Source organism: Puntigrus tetrazona, chromosome 20 (assembly GCF_018831695.1).
Source record: "Puntigrus tetrazona isolate hp1 chromosome 20, ASM1883169v1, whole genome shotgun sequence".
NCBI classification, from domain to species: domain Eukaryota; kingdom Metazoa; phylum Chordata; class Actinopteri; order Cypriniformes; family Cyprinidae; genus Puntigrus; species Puntigrus tetrazona.
In genome coordinates, this window is record NC_056718.1 from 16,010,396 (window position 1) to 16,026,589 (window position 16,194).

Here is a 16,194-nt window from a genome sequence, read left to right on the forward strand (position 1 = left end):
ACTTTAGCTTGCTTCAAGCTAAAGGTTCCCCCTTACTCATAACTGAGCATTCTATATCACAACTATACCAGGTGAGCTATCAAGCAAGTTTACTACATCAGAAAAGCCATAGCCTAAATAATGGAGCTGGTTATGTTATGCAAATCCCAATGTATTATCGTAAAAATCATGCACTACGGTGCAAGCGTTTTCTTCAGAGATCCCAAAAGTCATTTTCAACATGAAAATAAGTATTTATTTATTAATTTATTATTTTCCCCTGTAATCATAATTAGCTTGAAAGGGAAGTTGTTGGTGTTTTACCAGCACTAGTGGTCATTTCAGCTGGAAACCACAATGAATCGTACTTTGTAGGTACATTCTGAGCATAAATTTAGGTAGGGGCATGCCTTCTCAATGAGCCAAAGCTGATATTGTCAGTGATTTGATAAATCTTACATCTTAACACTTGACTTCATATTTGGCTTTGTTCAATACCAAATGTACTAAACGAGCCTAAATGAATGTAGCTTTCACATAGAATATTATTACATATACACATCTCATACATCAAAGAATAGCCTATATGAAGAAAAAGAAAGAAACCAGTGTATACGAAACAGTGAGAAAATGATGGAGAAAATGATCTTACAAAGGCTATTTGTCCTAGTCAAACATTCAGGAAACCACTTCGCCAAGCAAGTCTCCTTCTGTCTATGCACATATTTCACTGAAAGTTCAAATGTCAAATCATAGATCCACATTGTCTGCTGTCCAGTCCTTTCAGAGTCTATAAACCTTTCTGTTTTTCCACTCTCATAGAATACCATTTAGTAATGTGGGATTTTAATACTCAATAAACAAGTCGGCAAACTGACAACCGTACGCCCACCAACAACTTACACTGTTTACATTAAATGCCCAGCAAAATATGACTGACAGCTCAGCGGACTCATTTCCTGCTGCAAAAGCTCCCACCTGTGCCACTCTGAAGGAGTTGGCCTGCGAGTTTAAGAGAGTCACAGTGTAAATCTGTCAGTCGGGGGAGAGTAAGAGGAATAAATGAAATAAAAATTAGAATCAATTCCTTGTTTCTTTAGCTGGGTGCAGAAAGCAGGCCGTATAAGATCGGACTTGCCAAAAATCACACATGCATAAGTGAAGCTCGGCAGAGAGTGACATCTAAATGTGGATTACACGCTTGCTTGTGCCGCTACTTTTATATAACATCGCCAACACTTCTTATGAATGTGATTATGAACCGCAAAGGCTGTGAAGCAAAGGTGTTTCTGTAGGGATTCTGTTTGAGATCAATGTGTGCAGAGATTACGTCAGTGCATACAGCAGCTGAAGGATTCACATGTAACTGTTCCAATGTGACTGTCATATATGGCTAAACTCTTAACTTGCTGCTCCTATAGCTTTGTCTCATTACGTCCCCATTATGTCTTATTTTTCATAATCCAGTCAGCTCCCGTTAGTTTTTAGAAACAGAAGATCTGAATCACCCATATCTGAATACTCATTGTTAGACCACGGCTCTGACACACAGAAGCATTCAGATAAATCTCTTTAGAGTTTCTCCCACCTTAGAGGTCATGTAAGTGCAAAGGCAAATGGTCTACACTTCAAACTGTGCAGGAGTGGACATCTTTACGAGCAGGATGGCCTACCTACAATAAATCAATGAAGATCAAGTTCATCTCTTAGAGTGTTTATGTGTGTCTGTGGTGGCCTTCTAATATTCCACTCTAATCCATATTAACCAGAGAAAATTCTTTAAACTGGCTGTAAATTCAATCATAAAAAGCTGTCAGCAGCAGCATTGTAGTATGCATGTGTGTAAACTGTAAACTGTTCAAGAAGGTCTGAAAGTCAAGGCGATGTAACAAATTTATGATTAATAGCACAAACCCACACAGTATTTCTATGATTCTTTATTTGTCACAAAGAACTGTCTAATCTGTCCTAAACAGTCCACATACTGCAAAAATTGTCCCTCTTTCAGATTCCATTGATTCTAGTCAATCTACACTACAATTCAATGGTTTTGAGCTTTTTATGCGCACCAAAGCAGTATTTATTTGATAAGAGACACAGTACAAACAGTAATATTATATTTAAAATAAATAATTATTATTTCAATATTCACTACCATTTAAAATGTTTCTCATTTTCTATTTTAACCATTCAAATTGCTGTGCAGCAATGAAGTGTAAAGACTTATTACCATCTTGAACTTCCTCACACTAGTTGAGCTACACAACAGCACTGCACTTGAGCACCGTCCAAGAGAGTGACTTAACACACGCGTGTTCTCTTCGTGTACACACAGCGAATCATAGCCCAGCCAAAAGTAACACCTGCTCTTAAAGTAAACAGGACAGATGCTCATCCTCCTGCTTCAAAAGAGAGAGAGAGAGACTCAGTGACCCCCACTAATACACTGCATACCAGTCCTCTCTCTCTCTCTCTGGTCTGGAGATTGAGTCGTGAAAGCGTCCTGATATTTCACCAACACCTACTAACCACCATCACTGTGACACTTTGGACCAGAACAATATTGCCAAACTAATTACAAACACAACAAAAACCAATCACACCACCGTTTAAAAGTTTGGAGTCATTACACTATTTGCATTACATTTATCAAAAGTGAAAGTAAAGACATGTATAATGTTTCAAAAGATTTCCGTGTCTGACAAGTGCTTTGATACTAAGCTAAAAATTCGGCCTTTTCATTACACGAATACACTTTAAAACATATTAAAGTGAAAAGGGTATTGTAATAATATTTCTAATATTACTGGACAATTTTGAACAAAAAATAAGCAGACTGGGCAAGCATGAGAAATATGTAGACAAGTAATTCAAGATACAACTGCGATATCTAACAAAATACACGGATATCTGGGAAAGTTGATCATGAAATTAGATACACTGATGCACCACACATTTAATAATGTACTAAACAATGAAACTGTGTCTTATGAGGGGAACACTAATAAGGGCTGTGCCAGCATGAGTCTGTCACCACAGTATGAGGGTCAGTGAGTGATCTGACTGGAGTCTGTGTCTCCATCACTAAACACAAGCTCATTATCACCGTTTTTGGCACAATTAGTCTTATTCTTCATTCTTTCTTAATGACTTGCTTAAGCAATATCACGTCTTTACCAACTATTGCATTATTTCATTACATTGGAGTTTATTTTGCACTAAGACTTTTTTACTTGTTAAGCTGACTTGATTAATTGCACACTATTTGTTTAGAATTGATCTTACTATGCAGCTGCAAAGGCTCTGGCAAAACCATTGTGGGGGTTTTCGTGCTAATGAAGCACACTAGAATCGAAGATTGAAGAGAGAGTGCGTTTCTGTGGGCAAAACAAATATTACCCTGTGTACTCTCCTGCAGAGAATAACTGTTTTTCTTTGCCTGGCTTTATGAGTGCAGCACATCTCTGGCAGGCCATAGCTCGTTTGTTCGATCATTTCCCATAATACATACAGAATTTGTATCTGCTCTGCAAAACGTTTGCCATGTATATAGGTGCAATGCCAATGACGTGTCAACAGTTTGATTTTCTGCCCTAGCAGTAAGGAAGTCAGCTGTTGTCCCCCATTTAACTTGATTCAGGAATGTAGATTGAGGCTAATAAGGAATTCAGATCTCTCTACATGCACATGTGGCCATATCATTACAAAGCTACTGCGGCGAACAAGACTTGATCTGTGTACCGTGTTTGGGGGAGTTTATGAGCTGACTGGCAACCGTGGGTGCTCATGGTGAAGGTGTTGAAGGTAAAGGGTGAGGCTTGAGCAGATGACAGATGAAAGTGCTTGAGAAACTACTTAACGGCCACTTGAAAAAAGCTGAAGTGTACCTCAAGAATGCATCGCTGTATTTACTCTACAGAAATAGTTCACCTTAATTCATTAAAATGTAGCCATCATTTATTGGCTCTCTCGCTGTTACAACGATGTTTTCATTCGTGACACAAAAAATAAGATGAAATACCATGAGGGGGAGTAAATGATGACTACATTCGGTTTTGGTTGAACTTCCCGTAAAATTTTTGGTTCATTGTTTTGACAATAACTGACTGGTTTCCATCTTTCTATCTATGAAACCTTAACCCTATAGAATTATGAACATATGAAATACTAGCCAGAGTCAGACATTTTTTTGGTTTACATGAAATGCACATTAATATCAACCGTCACACTATAAATCCCAATAATATGTCTTAAGATGAAATTTAAAACTCTTTAGTTTTAATTGCAAATTGCACACAACAGTTTTTTTCAGGAAATATTTAATCATTGTGATTAAAATGTCTAAGAAATATGCAGATCAAATATGAGACACTGGTCTTTAGTGTTAAGACAACCCGACAGATTGTAGATGTATCGTTAAGTACACACATACATGCATAGCCAGCTGATCCAATGTGCACATTGCAAGATTAAAATGATTAAGAGGACTGACTTCCTGACTGACTGTTCACAAACACTCTAAAAGAATAAAAGCCTCACTGCTCATAACGTTATCTTAGATAACATTCATAGCAACACATTAACACGGACTGCTCTATGACAACACACGATGACCCATGCGCTCTGCATCTCTACAGCACTCACACCTTCTGCAAATTTCCTTTGACCGCTCAACATATATAAAATGCAAAAATAGTCACACAGTCACAAATAGCCTCTAACCTGTGAATAGCCTACTTTTTATTAAACTACAGTACAAGTGTTAAATAAACAGATTACTATAGAAATAACACATACAAGCTGATGCTTGTTGCATTAACATAGAAGCAGGATGAATATTGATTGGCTTACTTTGACCGAGGAAACGTGATCTCTAATTTACATCTGCAGGCATATGATGCTTGTATTTAAAGACAAAAGACAAGTGCATAAAGGCTGAATAACAAAAACAAACAGTTCTTGTTATTCTATATTATTAGAAGTGGGGGAGACTAAATGAAAATTCTCTCATCACATACTCAAGTTTATGTTCTTCCAAACATGCATGGCTTTCTTAAAATGCCAGTCGCCCAGTCATTATTCAATTTCATTTGTTGGGAAAAAAGCGAGACTGTGTGCCAAACACTTAATTTTGTTCACACAGGTTTGTAACAGGTTTGTGAGGGTGAGTCTAAGATTACTTAGGTAAGCTGTCTCTTTAAAAGAACTCTTCGGATGTATATGTCCTCCAAAAAGCCTCACGACACAAACCTGTCCGCCTTCAGACAACCTTTCGTTAGCGTGAAGGCGTGGACCCAAAAAAAGCAAACCTGTCCAAACACGCTTAAACGAGAAAACGTGCCGAAACCTCAACATCTGCCTCGGCTACACACAACGGAAACGTTGGACACTTTGATGCCGTGACGAGACGGCAGTCGGTACAAGTCTACAAACACGGGAGAAAGCGAGAGGAAGGAGGGCGAACCTTACCGAGATACTGCCTGATCTCCAGCAGAACTTTAGGGGGTCCTCCGTTCAGCTGGTAAAACAGTGAGCCGAGACAGAAGAGCAGCAGTGTGGCCATGCAGAAACCATAATCGCGCAGAGAGAAGCGAAGCCCTAGAGCCGAGAACCAGAACCTCTTCCTGCTGTTCCGATCAGTGCTGTGACTCGCGCTGTGATTGTTTAGACGGGGACTGCTGCTGTAATTCTTCATCGTCTCCTCACATGGAAGCGCCGAGAATGGTCGTCACCCATCCGCCTCTTTAGATAAAAACTTTTTAGCCAACATTTAAACAAAAACCAAACACGCTTCACAGATCGATGCACGCGAGCGCACGCGTTCAGATGTTTGGCCCCCCTAGCTCGGCCGTGTTTTCCCGTCTGCTCTGGCTGAGCTATTTTTGCGAATGAAGTTGGGAATCCATCCTCTGCTTTTTGGGGTTAGTGTCGGTGTCAGATTACTGAATGTGGAGGAAAAAGTTCAACCGGAGGATGGACTCGAGCTCACGCGCTGCCTTGTGCTTCTTAGCACCACCAGGCGGAAGACGCGGGAAAGCGTCGGTGCAGTCTGACAAAAACTAATTCAACACACGCATTTAGCGGCAAACTATTTGAATAAATAATACAAATAAAATAATATCTGTCTGTGAAAACAGCTGTGCATTTGTAGCCTATTTCCACGTCACGTTGTTATCCTGAAGCCATGGGCAGCAGAGACAATAGCAACAATTTTAATTAAACAAATATTCAGCCAAGAATCGAGTTCATAACTGAGCAGCTTTTGACAATTTGAACTAGCAAAACTAAATTTGACTCTTCCAGCCATGTAAGTGAGTACGTGTTAGAATGATAAAAGCGGTCTGCCTCACAGTGGTTTCATTTATAGTGCAACACAATATCTTTTATTTCAGCCAGGCACTCTAAATCAAATGAAGTTATGTTTTATGTAACCCAGTGGGAATATAATCACGTCTGGTGATTGCCAAATCAGAGGTGAACAAGGGCAAAAAGAGACCTCCTCTTTGGCCTCAGGCTGTTTGTTATTGTCTCCCAATTTTGTATATATAGTTTTATGACGGGTTTTATTATAATCAAAGAAATAAAGTAAAAGAAAGAACATTTTGTCTTTAATTTGTTCTCAAATTAGGATGTTTATTTGCAAAAAGGCATTAAATATGTGCACTATAGGTATGTAATTGTATAATTTTGAAGGACTTGAACAATGAATCAATACGGTTGTGTCACTAACATAACTGTCAGTGTTTTGTATGAACGTTTCATCACAGGACGCTGGTCTCAGACTGGCTGAAAAATAATGTACACTAACAAAGTTCTTTTGAACCTTCATGAAAACCTGTACTCTTTTCAACATTGATAATTATGTTTCCTGAAATATGAATATAATGATTTATAATGGATTGTGTGGCACTGAAGACTAAAAATACAGACTACAGGAGAGCAGTCAGTGTAGGATATTCTTTTTTTTATTACACCTCAAAGGGACAAATATTTTAAGACATTTTTGTTTGTAAATACACAAGCAAAACCTTTATAGATAATCATTAGCGAACTTAAACCAGATAAAATCATTTTTATACATATATTTTACAATGGTCACTGGAGCATGTCACTAACTAACTATAGGTGAAAGAGTATTGCTCTATGATGTATAGTACAGCTAATAATTACATTTGATGTAAAAGCAAAAATAAGTTATTTAAATATCAATTACATATACAGAATGTGCAACCTCAGTTAATCATTTCATATATGTAATTAAGACCAAGTTTTATAGCATTTAAGTTGAAATAATTAACTGGTCATGGTTAGTTCTTTAATTAATTAAAAAGTGATTATAATTCTTTTTTTTTAACAGAGATTTGATATTTAAACAGCTCACCTCAACCATCAACATCTGACCTGAAAACAAACGTCTTTTAAAAAAAAACTGCAAATGTGTCAATTTGTAATCTCATTTTCTCCACAATGGAATTAAAAAAACTTTCATTCTTCCATAAAGTGCATTTTTACAGTAACATTTCATGAAATATATTTTTTCGATTTTTATCACATAAAAAGCCTCATTGTTATCAAAGCACTCAACTGATAGCAATTTGAAGGCATCCATTCTGATACAAAAAGACTCGATCGATCCTCTACTGCTTAAAACGTTCATTAAAACCTCGAGCATTGCGGCCTATAAATTGTGCTGCGTTAGATACAAAAGAGTGAATGGCATGAGGGAGAAACACAGTTCTAAAGCAACCTTTCAAAAAAACTATTCCCTAGAAACCGCAAGGCCTTAGGGAAGCATTAATGGTGTCGTCTTGTAAATGGAAAACCAAAGGATTTGCAGCCTGAGAGTGATTGTGGGAGAAACTCGTTTCATTGTGCTTAACTTGGATTGATGTAATGCTTTCGATCTGTGAGCAGTGATGACGTCATGCTAATGCCCAAGTGACGTAAGCTAATGTTGCGCTTCACGCTCAGTTTTCAGTCTTTACACACTGTAAGAGAATCACCAGATGTGTGTAAGGAGAGTTAAGTCCCTAACACCTTATTCTTCCTGAAACACATTGTCATTGTGTTCTGAATGACAAAAATAAACAATGCTTCATTGGACATTTCATCTTCCCAATGTCGAACACTTTTGGGTTAAGCACCAGTTCGCTAATGTAACTAGAACACTCCTCTAAGTTAGTTCATATCAGTTTTGATTTAGTTGTATTTTAAGGCTAAGACTGTGTGCTTTAAGAGCTCAAGTTTATTCCTACGATTCAAAATGTCTTCAACGCCCAAGTCAAAGTGCAAGGCAATCTGGGACAAAAGAAAATAAAACACCTGTACACATTTCACTCCAGCAAGCATATTACAGCTGTGTTATGCATCACTGCCATCAATGCTGAGTACGATCAGAGGTACACAATATGCAAGAGTAACAAGATAACAGGCAACATAAACTGATACAGCTGATACAGTAATAAACTGATATGCCGCAACAGCCGAGTAAGTGATGCGTTCTGAATATTGTGTGTTTAGAAGACTGGAAGATTAAATGTGCGGGGAATATACAGTATTATATTAAGCAGATTATAAGGAGTGATGCTAAAATGTAACCTTGAAGAAAGAAACAAACGAAACATTACAAACATAGTACATATTTGCTAAAACCGAGGCCAGCTATTGGCCTGAAATCAAAATATGCATTGCTCTGAATATCCCCATATGGCAACATCATGCTTTCGGGAATGACTTACCCAAGAGTACACATCTTTTCATATACATACTGTATGCTTTGAGAGATAAAGTAGTTTTATATTAACAAACCTGCATGAAATGACATTGCTTTGGCCAGGTGACATACTCGTGATACTCGTGTGCTTCAATAAGCACTAAAAACTTTTCTTTTACAGTTTTTTTTTTCTAAATAAATCTTACACTTCCTGAAAAAGGATTCAGAACGGTCTTTATATTCATACAAAAGCATAAATTCTCAGAAAAAAAGTGTGCTTTCTTTCGACAGGCAGATGTTTCAGGCCAAAACTAGATGTTTCTATGGAAACATCTGTTGATAGGCCCACAATAACAGTCCTTAGAAGCCAGATCAGTCATTTCTGAAAATGCCAAAAGGCTGAGATTATAAGACAGAAAGGTGGGAGAAAATTCGGCAGCTGTTGTCCAGGTCTGTCCATTTACCAGCAAAATTTGATCAAATTAATCAAGTCCTTAACTGCTCGTGTTAGTATTATGACTGTCCTGAGCTGCTGGATGTGACAAGCTGGGCTTCACTGAGGAGAATACGTATGTGATGGTCCTCCTTCAAGCCTGCTTCCCTCGCTTTCACCTCATTTAAGGATGACACATGATCCAGCGTGTCAAAGCCTGCAGCCAATAGGGGGGCAGAATACATGGGCATTCCAATCGACACGAGCCAATCAGACACTGAGCTCACGTGAACAGGAGACACTGGCTTCCGACACATGTCAGTCAAACCTCCTGAGGGAATCTGTGGAGAAAAGGAAAACACAAGGGCTAAATGTCAGTGCTAATGCAGGAAAGTAAATAAGAGTATCATGATCTAATTTGACTCACATGCATGTGCTAAATCAAATAATGGAATCTGCTGAAGTAACTCACAGCCATGCGGTGCTCCTTGCGGAGTTGTTTAACTCTGATCTGATCCAGACTGGACGCCACGTCCTTCACTGGCTGCTGAAAGTCCTCTGAGTACCTCTGTACCAAGAGCTGAGGAATACCACAGCGGCCGTGCTGAGAAATGCAGAGTAAAAAGGAACGATTAACCAGGAAAACAAGATCTAGTGAAGTTCACCAAACATCTCTAACAACCTTATAGCCATGTACGGCTCCTAAGAGACACACAAGTACCGTCATCAAAATAACAAAAATATGAGGAGAATTTTCCTTGCTAATGCTGTATTGTTTCAAGCTAAGCCATGATTAGCGCCCAGCTAATGTGAGCAGCACAACATTCGCCTCAGACTTTGGACTCTGAATAACAACAGAAATTATCAGATCATAAAGTTTATTTCATGTGGCTTTTTAATTGATTTTACGGTTGGTGGAGACCAAGCACACTTGGAAACAGAGTTTAACTCACAAACAAGCAAACTTTATTGCCAATTATAGCATTATAAGGCGAGCTAGGCTAAATTGTTTGTTTAATGTGAGATTGTGTGCTCTAATGCTAACATCACCGTGTGTGGCGTAACTAAGATCCAGTTTAATCATTTTCAGCCTGTTTTTGTTAGCACGCCAAATGGCCATCTTCTCTAAAGCGGGCAATGTGGCTTCATAATATTGCAAACCAAGCAATTTTTTTAAATTGTAGTTAGCTCAATACTTGGCCATCTTTATGAAACAATCCAAGTACAAAGCTTAAACAAGCAAAGCAATGTTTTGATAGCGCCACAGTGTTTACACTCCTCAGGGAAATCAAACAATGAACAGCAAACAAGCTGAGAGCCCAAAAAGTATTTCATTTATATCAGCTTTAACTTGCAAACATCTTACTGAAACATTAACTGAATTATTAATTCAAAGTCTATTCAAAGAGATTCAAACAATTTCTTATACCCAATTCGGGGACATCCGATAGGCTGTGGGTCCAGGCATAATAGGATTGGCCGCCAATAAAAAGCACTAAAACTCCAGGCGGTCTGAAACCACAAACTGTTCCAGTGTTTTCATATTAAAGAGGGGACATTTTTCACCTCTTATTCACCTTTTTGTGTTGGATAATCTCAAACAACTGACTTGGATTCATTTGGCTTGTTGATGAACGTAAACATTACACACCAAGGACTCAAGAAGATATACCAGACTCAAGATGCTCTGCTTATAAATTACACTACAAGCGAGTCCTTCTGATCCTTCTACTTTTCCACTGCTTTTGCTGCCATGACAGAAAGATCTTTTTAACGATACAGGATCTGCAATAGTTATGTCTATGCTAAACCACGCATTTAGCAATTAAAAATAGAAACGAGAGAAAAGAGAAAGAAAAGAGTTGATTAATTGTACAGAGACTCCAAAAGAAACGTACTAAATAGTACTATAGGAACATCTTCTTATATGGAAATTGATGAGTGGAAATTAGTGTTTGGATGAGCACTGATTGAAATGTATATTTCTTTCCATTTCTCTTGACAATTTGAAAAGAACTTCCAGCAGCAAATGAAAGGAAAAAATACTCCCAGCCATGACTTTCCAAAGACAGTGGCATGGTTGAGTCAAGCCCCCTACTGTTAATCTTTGTGCTTTTGTTTAGTCTGCTAACCTTTAACTGCCGCCATTTTCCACACACTTTTTACCATATGATGCAATTCATGCAAACTTGAGGTCACAAGAATATGAAGTCCATTAGGCTATATCGAAGGGCTCCTCAAATCCCTAAAAAGTTCTTCACTGCCTCGAAGAGTTGAGCTCCAACCACAATTGAAAAAAAAAAACAAAAAAACAGAGCAAGCTAATTCAGAGTTCTTCAGAAGTACTAGAAATTTAAAGGAAGGTTGCTTGAACAGACTTTGAGCTAAACTCTTCTAGGGCCAGATTTAAGGAACTCTGCCATATAGTCTAACATTACCATTTTGTGATTACAAAAAAGGAGTACATTTTGTGAATGTTATGCATATTCCTGAAAACTGTGGCAGGTGAAATCATGACTTACTTTATCAGAATACGGCTCTTCGGTGAGATCAATGCCTTCCAAGTGCATCCTGTCCTCCAGCAGAGTCTCTAGGTCAGTCATTTTGGCATGGGAGATCTTCCTGCTGAGGGCGACTTTAGTTCCATGAATCTGAGGACATGCTGATTCAGGTAGGTCAGACAGCCAGGGTGGACTCAGAGCCGCTGCAGATTCACCTGGTGATAATGGGGTTGACGGGGAAGTCTCAGAGGGAGTGGTTGGGGTGTAAATGGGTTTTGGGGGTAGAATTGGTGTATTTGGCACCGAACCGGACAGCACTAGCGGAGGATGGCGCAGACCGTTCGGCAGACGTTCTTTGGACTTTTTAGCAGGCACAGGAGGTGGGACAGGTGGCTTTTTAGGGTGAGTCCGTGGAGCAGGGCTAGTTGGGGCAGAAACCGGTTGGCGGTTCAAGGTCTGAGCGGCAGGAAATAGACCGACCGGGCTGAGAGGAAGCTGTGTGGGAACCATAGGTCTCTGCAGTAAACCTGTCTCTCTTCCAGCCTTATCGCCACTCTGGTCCAGTTTTAATTCTACAAGACCGGCTTTTTCTTTTTTTTTGCTCTCTGGCCTGCCTTTATCCTCACTGCAACTCTGGTCCTTCCTCTGATCGAAAGCCTGCTCCCAGTGTATATCCCCCAGAGAATGCGAGCGCTTCCAAGACTCAGGGGTCTCTTGGGGACCGTCCAACTCCTCACAGCTTCGGCTGACCGGTATGCGGGAGGTCTGTCCTGCTTTGGAGCCCTTCTTGAGGCCGAGGCTTCGCAGACTGAAGCCCTTTATAGGCCGTTGCAGAAAGGTCTTTGGGAACTTGCGGTCCTTCTTGGCCTGCTGCTGAAGAGCTTCAGTGGAGTGAGTCATGGGAAGAGTGGGATAGTCTGGAGACTTTACACCCCCACAATCAAATCCAGATGAACCACGGCTGTGGCGTGAGGCCTTGCGGCTCTTACCTGAAACAGAGAGCCGTGCCTTCACATAAATTCACTGATCACATATAATTCCTTCCTCAAAGGCTTCAGATGGTGGCCTGCTTTTTTTTGGTTTCTAGGAATAACACTGATGTTGTGAAACTGATGATCAGTAAGATCTAGTACTGCAGCAATTTAGTTTTACACATGAGAGTGCAGCTCTTCCAATTTTTTATTGATGCATGCTTGCATGATATGCACTATTCTTTGTGTGATTCATGTACTACAATCTGAAAGAATGTGATGAAAGCTATCAGAAAATAAGAAAAATGTGAACATTCAGAAGTACAACAGCCTGTCACCAGCACCGTATCCGCAAAGGTGTTTTATCTACCCTTTAAGTCCAAGACACGCATGAAAGGCAAATTTTTCTTATTTAAGCTTTCGTCACGTTCTTTCAGGCGTGGGTATTACTACCTTAAGGGTATATAGTGCATCAATAACTCCAAGAGCTGAAATGGGTGTGTCAAAGGAGAGATGTGCAGTGTTGGGCAGCCCCCAGGAACGTGATTAGGAACCACTGATTTAGTATATTGTTTTAAGGCAAGTAATATCAGAGTTAATGTTTGTTAAAATGACTTGACATGTTACTCCAGAACTGTGGAACGTGCTTATGTCTCAATTTCAGTCCACAAAGGTTAGTTAGTCATACAGATCTGGAACAACATGAAGGTGAGTTAAAAATGACATTTTCATTATCTTTTTACCATGCAAAACAGAACTGGCATCTGCATTGTAAGTAAAGGTATGAAAAAGTATGTTATTGAACAGGTTAATGGTTACACTATTTAGCAGGTACCCAGAGGCACAATTTGTTAAATATTGCAGTTACATATTTATTCATTAGTTGGTAATTCAGAGGTTGTCTAAGGGTTAGTTGTGAGTGTTAAATGTGAGTGTTAAGACATCAGTAAAGAAAACCACAAATCCAGATCATATTTATTTAGAAAGCATAATTTTGTGCCAATTTTCCACATCAAATATTCTTGAAATGCTGAGCATTGAGTTATTGACAGTCATACTATTTAAGATTAACAGAGGCACAAAACTTAATAATATAAAATCTGAGTTAATAAATAAAACGATACATGAGTATTAATAGAAACCTAAAGATAAATGAAGATCATAAATGACAATGACAAATGATAAATGATGAAATGATATGATAAAAGGGTCTGGAAATGAAAGAAGCATTTAAGGATGCATTTAAAGTATTTTAAACTTTAACAGAATCCCAATGAATCTAATGGTGCATGCCTTAATGGTGAACATAAGCTCTGTACCACTGATCTTACAAGAAATGAGTGGAAAAGTAATTGGAACAGATAAAATAATATCAAGAGATGAAAACAGATGAAAAAAAGCAAGCAGACCAGAATGCTAGAGATCACAGAATGGATTTATTTTCCATTTTGGCAGATTGCACATATTTCTGATATTTCTGTTATAAGATGCCAGTAGAAGGTTAAGAAGACAACAGAAGAGTGAAATCCTTAAACACTTAATTTCTTTGGAACTAGTTAATGGGATACGATGCTTTCTCTTGCATAAAATCCTTTAAAAACAGTAGATTAGCTCCTACTTTTAAACAATCTACGTAAAATATCACTTTCAAAAAAGTATGCGATTCATCCACTACATTTTGTATTTATAAAGTCTTTTCTTTTTTAGGCACATAAGAACTTGTGCAATATGACAACAAACACCACACAAATATGGAGTGATATTTCTTGAAATGGTAAAGGGAAGAGGAGGACAGACTTTAAACCGAGTCTGAAATGAGTCTGCAGTGGTTTTGACATGGAGAACATTCTCAAAATAGTCCTGTGTAAGTCCTGCTGTGAGCACAAGTCTTGTATTGGTTTCTCTGAGATTCTGTCTCTCTTTAGATCTTTCTGAGGAAGCGGATGGATTCTGATCGGTTAGCAATAGCAAGACTTGCTGAGGTTTTTTTTTTCGATTTCTAACAGAATGGAAGAAAACAGGAGTCTGGATAAGAGAGTTAAAGGAATGATGACAGAGCGCCTCTAGAAGCAGAGAAGCAGATAGAGAACAGGGCAAAGCAGATGTGACAGACAGACAGGCTTGGGTTAAATCCAGATGTGATGACAAGTTCTCATTGGCTGTTAGGACACTGAGTCATGGCAGAGAGAGAGACGTGGCCCAGAGGTGAGAGGATGGTGTCATGGCGTTGCTACACTAGGCTGGACATGGTGGAAGCGGTTGGTATGGAGATGCTAGACAAGCGCCTGGTTACCATTCTCTAGGTTTTCATTGCTTTCGTAGCAACCAGAGTCCCGTGGGGAGTCAGCCATGAGGCCACGCCCCTCACAGAGGAGTTTCTCCTGAGAGCCAGAGAGGGCGCTGCGCTCCGGATCACTGCTGCCTACAAAACACACACAAACACAAAGTTAGGAAATGTATACACTTTCTTTCGGAAACAAGTGATACACGAATAAAGACACATGTATGTGTGTACTTACTGTCGTAATCCTGCAGTAGCTCTACAGCGGTCATCAGTACAGCACGGTGTTGAGGATCTTTGATGTTGAGCTCATCCAGATCTTCTTCCTCTAGTAGCTTAAACGTGTCCAGGTCCTCATACCCGTTAAACAGGAATGTAGGCATGTGCTCCTAAAATACACATCACAGATTACACACCCTGTAGAGCAGAAGCACTACGTAGGACCCTTACAGCTAAAAATACACCATTCCACCCTGGTAGGATTTATGTGTGGGAATGTTTCCAGACTTCAAACTCTTTTGTGACGGCCAGCTATCATTACAGTCCATGAACACACTAAAACAACACAATGAGGCTTAAAATGTGGCCTTGGTGTGTATTGTGTGTAGCCGTAAGGTCTGTAATGTGATGTTATTTAGAGTAGTAATAATGCAGGAGCTCGTGGGAGGTCTGAAGGGTGTGTATGTCTGTCTTTAAATACATTTTTTTAACAGGCATGGGGAAATGACCTCGTCCCACTTTCTCATAGTTGATCTGCTTTAACAAGAGCTGACCATCTTTTCACACCAACATCCATTTTTCATTTTCTCATCACACTCCACCCTCTTCTGTCAGCAAAAATTAAAGATGAGCCACACACTCATATTTATGCTAGATGATTATACATATGCCAGTCGAAATTCAAAGAGTGTACGTATCTCAAAGATAGCTGTGTGTGTGGTCCCTGTCTTACCTTCAGGTTGATTCTCTCCAGAAGCTCCTCGACTGAGTTAGGTTTGGGCGGCCTGCCCTTCCTCCTCCTCCGAACCGCTCGTTTGGGCTTCTCCTCTTCTTCAGCCAGCACATCCACATAAATGAACTTAAATGTGCCCACCTTGTTATTGAGCAGACCCATCCATGTGCCCATGGGCGGCTTGCTGATGATATCAATCACATCTCCTCTTGAAAGAGAAAGACAAGATTTATTTATTTATGATTTAATGCCATGCCAGCAACAATGGCATCTCAGTTTCACAATTGAATTTAATTTATACATATACATATATACACATATATATACATATATACACACACACACACACACACACACACATATA

General features: G+C 39.2%; 1 protein-coding gene and 1 pseudogene across 1 annotated transcript in view; one reads left to right on the forward strand and one right to left on the reverse strand.

The window, feature by feature from the left end:
• The window catches only part of LOC122324516, a 307,667-nt pseudogene that overhangs the window by 127,673 nt on the left and 163,800 nt on the right, over positions 1 to 16,194 (forward strand).
• The window catches only part of LOC122324507 (SAM and SH3 domain-containing protein 1-like), an 87,410-nt gene continuing 78,138 nt past the window's right edge, over positions 6,923 to 16,194 (reverse strand). The window contains exons 16-21 of the mRNA XM_043219002.1: positions 15,831 to 16,038; positions 15,117 to 15,267; positions 14,891 to 15,019; positions 11,648 to 12,615; positions 9,598 to 9,729; positions 6,923 to 9,466 (exon numbers count right to left, since the gene is read on the reverse strand). Coding sequence (XP_043074937.1) covers positions 9,206 to 9,466; positions 9,598 to 9,729; positions 11,648 to 12,615; positions 14,891 to 15,019; positions 15,117 to 15,267; positions 15,831 to 16,038 — 1,849 coding nt within the window. The 3' untranslated portion in view covers positions 6,923 to 9,205. The remainder of the gene's footprint in view (positions 9,467 to 9,597; positions 9,730 to 11,647; positions 12,616 to 14,890; positions 15,020 to 15,116; positions 15,268 to 15,830; positions 16,039 to 16,194) is intronic.